This window comes from Podarcis gaigeae, assembly GCF_964106915.1.
Source record: "Podarcis gaigeae genome assembly, chromosome: 3".
In the NCBI taxonomy this organism is placed as follows: domain Eukaryota; kingdom Metazoa; phylum Chordata; class Lepidosauria; order Squamata; family Lacertidae; genus Podarcis; species Podarcis gaigeae.
Window position 1 is genome coordinate 112,379,902 of NC_139680.1, and position 9,446 is coordinate 112,389,347.

At 44.6% G+C, this 9,446-nt stretch overlaps 1 protein-coding gene across 3 annotated transcripts in view; it reads right to left on the reverse strand.

The window, feature by feature from the left end:
- Window positions 1–642, reverse strand: part of FANCL (FA complementation group L) — a 44,019-nt gene extending 43,377 nt beyond the window's left edge. The window contains exon 1 of one of the 3 annotated variants that reach the window (XM_083733689.1): window positions 321–642. In XM_083733689.1, the coding sequence (XP_083589815.1) occupies window positions 321–416 (96 nt within the window). In that variant the 5' untranslated portion in view covers window positions 417–642. The remainder of the gene's footprint in view (window positions 1–320) is intronic. The other 2 variants (XM_083733690.1, XM_083733691.1) reach the window with 2 other exon arrangements.
- Between the last annotated feature and the right edge of the window lie 8,804 nt (window positions 643–9,446).

The following is a 9,446-nucleotide window of genomic DNA, read 5'->3' on the forward strand; positions in this document are numbered from 1 at the left end:
GACGCGGGTTCGAATCCTCCCTCAGCCACGAAGCTCCCGGCCAACGTCGCCGGGTTGTTGCATAGTTCCCTCTTTTTAAGGGAAATCCCCCTTATTCCGAATAGGATTCCTCGCAAGAAAAGGGAAAAGTTGACAGCTATGGATTGTTGTGAGGAGAAAAGTAGCGAGTAAGCCCCCCCTCTCTTTCCCCCCGCCCCGAGGTCGTCCACACTACCCCTGCCACTTGTCTCCTCAGGTCGAATGGGACCTTACTCTCAGGTAAAGCTGCACGTTAAACGTTTTCCTGTGTGTTTGGGGTGGGGGGTGCAGCGTCTCAGTACCTGGGCGGTGACGAAGCCCTCATAGACGCTCTTTTCCCGGTTCTGGGGCAGGAGGAGCGGGCACTCTCGCAGCAGCGACCCAACACCGGCAGCCATTATTATTATTACTATTATTACTACTACTGTTTCCCGCCCGCTCGCTTTTCCCTCTCCTCACGCGCAGACGTGTTTTTTTAACCGCCGCCGAACCATTCGACCACAACCGCGCAGGCGCGATCTCGCTTCCCCCCTCCCTTGCGGAGGGAGGGTTGGGCGCGGCGCATGCGCGTACCCCGGAGAGAAGCAATTGACAACGTCGCGCGCCCCACACCCGTGCCCTCTCAGCTCGACAGAAAGGCCAAGAGTGGAGCGGGAGGAAGTAGGGGGCGGGGTCAGAGATGATCACGCCCATCGCGCGCGCCGTTCTGCGTTCTGTCAGGGACGGTTGAAATCCGTTTCGTTTTGAATCCGCCCCGTGCCTCCCGCCGCTAACTGTGATTGGACAGAACGCTCGCGCGGAGGAGAGTGGAGGGGCGGGGCTGGGGAAAAGCCACGCCTTATTTTGAGTCAGTCACCAGTTGTGACAAATAAGTTATCGCCAGCTTTTTGGCGGGGCTGTAGTTAAATATAGGCTCGCGCTGTATTTCGGTGCAGCTCTGCACACGTCTAATAAGAAATTATTTTTATTACTACTATTACTATTACTATTACTCAAAACAAAAAAATTTCCTTCCAGTAGCACCTTAAAGACCAACTAAGTCAGTTCTTGGTATGAGCTTTCGTGTGCATGCACACTTCTTCAGATACACAGACTATGGCAGACCAACACGGCTACCTATCTGTAACTATTACTATTACTATAATTATACCCCACATTTTCCCCTGACAGGGACTCAAGGCTGCTTTACAGAGAAAAATGAGAACAATTAAAAGACATACAGAAAAAAACAATCACTTCAAAACAAACATTGGGAAAGTTAATACTATATATAATATGCACACACACCTATGAAAAATATCAAGATAACTGCAGTAAAAACTGCAGGCCTCCTTGAATTAAGGGTGACTTATATACACAATTTACCTGGGAGTAGGTCCCATTGAAGTCAATGGGGCTTCAGAGTAGGCATGCACAGGCTTGATTGTGATATGCGCAAAGATGGAAATATCCAACCCCACCTACTGTGGAGGAATGGTTGATAAAATTATTGGACTTCGCTGGGACGGCGAAGTTAATGTGTTTAATTAGAGAAAAATTATTACAGTGGTACCTTGGGTTACATACGCTTCAGGTTCCAGACTCCGCTAACCCAGAAATAGTGCTTCAGGTTAAGAACTTTGCTTCAGGATGAGAACAGAAATTGTGCTCCAGCAGCATGGCAGCAGCAGGTGGCCCCATTAACTAAAGTGGTGCTTCAGGTTAAGAACAGTTTCAGGCTAAGAATTGTAGGGTTGCCATATGTCTGAAATTTCCCAGACATATCCAGAATACTGCACTCGGAAGCAGTGTCCGGCCAAAAATTGCTAAAAATGTCCGGGAAAATCCGGATGTATGGCAATCCATGTCGCTTTTGGCGATTTTCCTTAAAAACTTTTCCACTGTTTGAAATATGGCAACCCTGCCGTAATCTAGATTTGGGGAATTATGTTTCTTTGCATAACTAGATTGACTAATTGGCCGGACTCTATATAAGGCAATTTCCTGACCAGTTAGGCTGAGTGAGACAGCCCACTTCAGGGATTAAAGGGCAGAAAATGACCAGGTATTTAGTTGGGGTTGGGTTTTTTTAATCAATGTGTTGAACTCAGGCACAAAGGTCTCTTAACCCACCTCCACTGCTCCCCACTTTCTGAGGTTCCATCAGGTGTTGCCTGTACATCTTTAAACCAATTGTCATAGCTATAGGGACTAGAAACTTGCTCTTTCCATTAAAAATTTTTTTTTTAGGGTTCACAGGGATGCTGAATTCTGTCTCCTGTAAGAATTTCTGCGCTAGCAAAGGATCATGGAGAACGCACAGGCCTGCATGCTGCTAGCTATTCCAGTGTTCAGACCTCTTTCTCTAAAAATAACATCAAGTGGCCTTGAGTTTTTTCATCTGCGCACATATGCAAAACACGATCTTGGCTCCCTAGAATTATTTCTTTCTGGCAGGTGTCCAAAAGCAACCATATAAATCAGTTATCTTCTACACATAAAGTACATAGGTTCTCTAATGCCTCATTTACATCTTGAATTACAAAAAATATTCCCATTACAGACGTTGACAACACTGGAAGACCAGACCAATCCATATGCTGTACTGATTTGGAAGGCCCAAAAGGATGCTGTTAATCCCTTTCAAACCTTGAAAATACTTGGAGGTTTTCCAGACTGTCCGCTGAAGGTTTTCCCCTTCAGAAATGATTGGCGGGGGTGGTCTGAATCTCTAAAATAGAGCTTTGGCTCATAATTCCTGTTTGCCTGTTCCCACCCTTCTTAAAAATTCATCCTCAGTATGATCTCTCTAAACCATCATAACTGCATCTTTTTAAAAAAGAAAAAAAGAAAAAAGCTTCCACTACTGCCTGTAAATCTCTCCGTTCTTGTGTTTTAAAAATAGATTCAAGATAGGATGTAGAACTGGGCCAAACGAAATTAATTTCAACACAGATAAATGCCAAGTTTGGCATATAGCATTGTATCCCAACAAAGTTGTCTCATTAGCACAAAGGCTTCTTTCTCCTTTCCCTGCAGGTCTCCTGCACCTTACAAATCTCTTTTGGTGGTTACCCCCCAGTCCTCTGGAGCAGGTGGAGGAGGCTGCAGGGAGAGAAGAGGGAAGTCCGTTTGTACTGGAAGAATTGTCAAATAAAATCATGTGTGACACTAGGCTTGATAGCAGTCCATGTGAACAGGATCTGGGTGTATTAGTAGGCCAGAAGCCAGACATGTGTCAGCAGGGTGATGTGGTTGCTATTCTTCTTTGGCGATCACTCGTAGCTGCGTAAGATTGACTTCCATAAACAAGGTTTTGACAATGAGTCTATAAGTGCCTGTGGAGGCCAATTCTGGATCCACATGTCCTTCCATTGTGGGGACATTGGTTTCCGGACGGGAGTTGATCACAGTGTGGATTTGCCAAGCGTGCCTTCCTCTTGTAGCACCCTGCTTGTGGTTAACGCTTAGCTGGAATGAAATATTCAACGCAGCAATAGAGAAATTAAAATAATAATTTATTTGTCAGACAAATAAATGAGAGGCTCAGTGGTATATGGTTACCAAGCTCTGGCCTGGCCTCTTGCCATCCTGGCCAGCACTTATATTCCCTTAATCCAGCCCCCTTTGCTCCTCCTGTGGCTGCCTCTGTCCAATCAGCCTGGTTGAAATTCCTATTGGCTGTTTGGTAGAACCAATCACAAAAGATACACCCACAAAAGATACACCCACTTCCTTGCCCTTATAAGGGAGACAAAGAGCTATATATAAATGACAAATAAGTAATAATATATCTTACATGGAATCTTAATTACCAGCTCACCTCTTTGCCCTCCTTGCCCTATTGCCTTCTAAAACAAATGTTTAATCTTACATTTTTATGTTCAACAGATGTCAAGGATCTCGAGTTTCACATCAATATTGAAAGATTTCCTTCATTTGAAAGTTTCTAAACAAATGCCTGACAACCATATATCAGGAGTGCTCTATGGCGTCTCCTGTCTGGCAGGGGGCTAGGCTGGTGGCTGACTTAATTTCAGGATAAATACAACTCTTACAACCATATGAAATAAGAATCTAGCATTCCTTAAATCCTTTGCATAATTACATTTAAGCCAATATATTTAAGCTAATATATTTCATTCACTTATCATAGGTAGCCTTTTAAAAGAATAAAGCCTTTGTAAAGTAAAAAGGAACTCAGTAAAAAACAGCTTTTAAAAAGAAGCCTCTTCAGTTTACACCTCCCCCCTTTCCCCCTCCTTTCCCAGCCAGCTAGATGCTTCTCCCATTAGCTCTTCCCAACATTTAACCTTTTTAACTCTCTCAGTTTAAGAAAAAGAAACAGCTTTTAAAGATTTCTTTAAAATGCTCTCTTTTTCTGCCAGCTAGAGAGAGTTAAAAAGGTTAAATGTTGGGAAGAGCTAATGGGAGAAGCATCTAGCTGGCTGGGAAAGGAGGGGGAAAGGGGGGAGGTGTAAACTGAAGAGGCTTCTTTTTAAAAGCTGTTTTTTACTGAGTTCCTTTTTACTTTACAAAGGCTTTATTCTTTTAAAAGGCTACCTATGATAAGTGAATGAAATATATTAGCTTAAATATATTGGCTTAAATGTAATTATGCAAAGGATTTAAGGAATGCTAGATTCTTATTTCATATGGTTGTAAGAGTTGTATTTATCCTGAAATTAAGTCAGCCACCAGCCTAGCCCCCTGCCAGACAGGAGACGCCATAGAGCACTCCTGATATATGGTTGTCAGGCATTTGTTTAGAAACTTTCAAATGAAGGAAATCTTTCAATATTGATGTGAAACTCGAGATCCTTGACATCTGTTGAACATAAAAATGTAAGATTAAACATTTGTTTTAGAAGGCAATAGGGCAAGGAGGGCAAAGAGGTGAGCTGGTAATTAAGATTCCATGTAAGATATATTATTACTTATTTGTCATTTATATATAGCTCTTTGTCTCCCTTATAAGGGCAAGGAAGTGGGTGTATCTTTTGTGGGTGTATCTTTTGTGATTGGTTCTACCAAACAGCCAATAGGAATTTCAACCAGGCTGATTGGACAGAGGCAGCCACAGGAGGAGCAAAGGGGGCTGGATTAAGGGAATATAAGTGCTGGCCAGGATGGCAAGAGGCCAGGCCAGAGCTTGGTAACCATATACCACTGAGCCTCTCATTTATTTGTCTGACAAATAAATTATTATTTTAATTTCTCTATTGCTGCGTTGAATATTTCATTCCAGCTAAGCGTTAACCACAAGCAGGGTGCTACATTTTATGGTGCCACTGTGACTCGGATAAGTGGTCTGCTGGAACGCAGCCCCTTCGCCCTACTGGGCAGGGTACAAGAGAGAGGACCACTGCTTACCCAGCGCGCACTGGTAAATTTTTCCAGGGGGAACGCAGAAGACTCGTCTGTCTGATACCCTGCTCACTGGCGGCGACGGACCGGGGGAAACAGGGAACCAACCAAGGGTAAGTGCACAAAGGGATTTTTGGCCCTCCAATTAATTGGGAGGAAGAGAAGTCTTGATCAAACTTCTGCGTCTCAGTAAGGGGAAACTGAGTACGCTAGGTGGTTGGGTACATCAGATGTTGGTCTGGTGGAGGAAAAGGGAAAATTGACAAAGCGTGTGTGTGAGTGACTGAGTGGATACTTCACAGGGCCATACAATGGGAGTTGGGGGTTCAAAGGGGGAAAATACACCTCTTGAGTGTATGTTAAATAATTTTAAGAAAGCCTTCTCAGGGGCATATGGAGTCAAAATGACGCCAGAGCGCTTGAGAACGTTATGTGAACTAGAATGGCCGAAACAAAATACTGAATGGCCATCTCAGGGAACTTTTGATATAAATTTAGTAAGCAAACTTTGGTCTAATATCGCCAAAGAAACTGGAGGGTGCCCAGAACAATTTCCATATATAGATTCCTGGCTGAGCACATTAAATAAAAATCCTCCATGGATAAGGGAATGCAAAGTCAAACGATGCAAATTATTGGCTGTAAAAGCTGAAGCTAGGAAAGGAATCTTGCCAAATAAACTCAAACCCATTTTTGAGGGACCAGAGGAAGAGGTGCTTCCACCTCCACCCTATGCTCCACATCGAAGGGAGCTTAATTCAAACACTCCGCCAGTTGTAACCCCAAGGCAAGAAAGTGGAATGAATAATGGGAGTGGAGTCACAGAGCTTGATTCCTTGATAGATTATGATAAATATCTTCAGGAGGCATTGGAGTCCTATAATAAAGCCCAAGCAGAAGTGGTTATTCCACCTGTGACTCCTAATAGACCTGCATCTACAGTCTCCTTTAGTGGAACAACTGATTGCCCACCCCAAACCCCTGTACATCCAAGTCCTAGAGAATTATTACAGAAGTTACAGGGAGACCTTAATCGGTCAGCAAGCAATACAGCCAGGCGTATAAAGCTGCTAAAAGAACGCCTTGGGACAAATACCATCCCCTATGATTTGAGGCCCCTAGAGCAAAGCGAAGAGAAAGATCACGTAGTAGCCCCTCTTAGAAGAGTATTTGATGCACTTGAGGAGCCTGCGCTGGTTAACGGGCAACCCGGACCACGGCCACCTCGAACTTCGACCCTGCAATATATTCCATTCACAACTACAGATTTGATGAATTGGAAAACACACACCCCATCTTTTGCAGAAAAACCTCAGGCTATGATGGACTTGGTGACTTCAATAGTAAATACTCATAGCCCTACTTGGACAGATTGTCGCCAGCTCCTAAATACTCTTTTCACCACTGAGGAAAGGAGAGACATAATTGAAAAGGCACAGATATATTTGCGTGAGCAGGCCAGAGTGGGAAATATTTTTAATATTGACCGTCATCTCCAAGATAACTTTCCCTTGGAAGATCCTAATTGGGATCCAAACAATGGAATTCATCTGGCCAGACTTACCACCTACCGCCAGACACTTGTGCAAGGTATCCGCAGGGCATGCCAGAAGCCCACTAATATGTCTAAAGTCTCAGAAGTAGAACAGAAACCAAATGAGAGTCCAGGAGACTTTTTAGAGAGGCTGCAAGAAGCCTATCGTATATGGACTCCTTTTGACCCTGAAGCCCCTGAAAACAGCAGAATGATTACTGCTACATTTGTGGCCCAGTGCGCTTCTGATATTCGTAAGAAAATTCAGAAATCAGAAGGATGGGAAGGGATGCTGATGAGCCAAATTATGGCCATTGCACGCCGAGTTTATCGGAATAGGGATGAGGCTGAGAAGCAAGAGAAGAAGAAGTGGCAGAAGGAAAAGATGGTAATGCTAGCCACAGCAGTGAAGCAAGACCACCGCCCCTTAAATGGAGGGAGAGGGCGAGGAAGGAATCCACCACTGGGAAGGAATCAATGTGCAAATTGCAAGAAGGAGGGTCATTGGAAGCGGGAGTGTCCTGAACCCCTGAGGTTGGAAGAAGTACGCCCAGGCCCAGGCCCAGGCCCAGGCTCCGGCCCAAGAAACCAGGGACGGGGACGGGGAATGATCCGAAATGGAAGATATCAGAGACCAGGACAAGGACAGAATAGAGACAATTTCATTGGACTGGCAGAAGAGGATTTTACTCAAGACTAGGAACGACCGGACTCCATAAAGTTAGGCTTCCAGGAGCCCACGGTCACGATTCAATTAGGGAGCCATTTAATAGACTTTATGATTGATACTGGGGCTGAATACTCAGTACTCCCAGAACTATTGCAGAAAAAGGCATCCAAAAGTGTAGTCATTAAAAGTGCCACTGGACAGTCAGCTAAGAGGTCTTTCCTCCAACCTTTGGAATGCCAGATTGGGGGACATCGTTTAACCCATCAGTTTTTGTATATACCTGAGTGTCCAATACCTCTCTTAGGCAGAGATATGCTGTCCAAATTGCAGGCCCAAATCACCTTCACTCCTCGAGGTCCAGAAATGAAACTGCCATCAAAAGCAGCAGGAATAATTACCCTCTCAGTACCTAAGGAACAATCATGGCGCCTAATGTCAGCCCTGCAAGTCCAACCCACATTGGATACAGAATTAAACAAGCTCCTCCGAACTCTACAAGTGCCACCAGGAGTATGGGCCGAAAATAGCCCACCAGGAATGGCTAAGAATATAGCTCCAATTGTAGTAACCCTAAAACCTATGGCTACCCCCGTATCTGTAAAGCAATATCCCTTACCCCGGCAAGCAGCAGAGGGCATCCAGAAACATTTGGACCGCCTATTAAAATATGGTCTGCTTAAGCCTTGCCAATCAGAATGGAACACACCCCTTTTGCCTGTTCGAAAACCTGGGACAGATGAATACAGGCCAGTGCAGGACTTGAGGCTCGTAAACCAGGCTATCGAGACCTTGCACCCAAATGTACCAAACCCATATACCTTGTTGAGTTTGATCCCACCAGAAGCAACATTTTTTACTGTATTGGACTTGAAAGATGCATTCTTCTGTTGCCGGCTGGCACCACAGAGCCAACCTATATTTGCCTTCCAGTGGGAAGACCCTTTGACAGGAACAAAAGGCCAGCTAACCTGGACAAGATTGCCCCAGGGATTTAAAAATTCCCCAACTTTATTTGGCACTGCCTTGGCGAGGGATCTAACAAGTTACCCCTCAATACCGGGAGAAAAGGTGGTTCTGCAATATGTAGATGATCTTATACTAGCGGCAAAGGATTTTAATACCTGTAAAGAAGGGACAGAGGAACTGCTCCACTTGCTCTGGGAAGCTGGCTACCGAGTTTCCCAGAAAAAGGCACAGTTATGTTTAGAAAAGGTCAAATATTTGGGCTTTGACATCTCACACCAACAACGAGCATTGAGACCAGAGAGGAAAGAAGCTATTTGCCTTATCAAGGAACCTACCACAAGAAAACAACTTAGAGGATTCCTGGGAACAGCAGGGTTTTGTAGACTATGGATACCTGATTTCAGCAGTCTGGCCAAGCCCTTACATGAAAGCACTCGAGGTGCAGAAAAGGACCCATTCGTATGGGGACCTGAGCAGAAACAAGCCTTTTTAGTTATCAAACAACGACTTATGGAGGCCCCAGCCCTTGGATTGCCTAATTCGGAAAAACCCTTTCAGCTGTATGTACATGAACAGAATGGGATTGCAGCTGCAGTCCTGACCCAGAGATTAGGAAGTTGGAACCGCCCAGTAGCTTATTTGTCTAAACAATTGGACTCAGTAGCAAAAGGATGGCCTCCATGCCTAAGGGCAGTAGCGGCCACTGCAAGCCTTGTCAAAGAAGCTGATAAATTTACCTTCGGCCAGACGATGTATGTGAATGTACCTCATGCTGTTCTGACACTCATGGAATATAAGGGTAGTTATTGGCTAACGAACCCAAGGATGGCTAGATACCAAGGCCTATTGTGTGAAAATCCCAGGATTCATCTACGAGTAGTGAATATGCTCAATCCAGCGACTTTGCTGCCC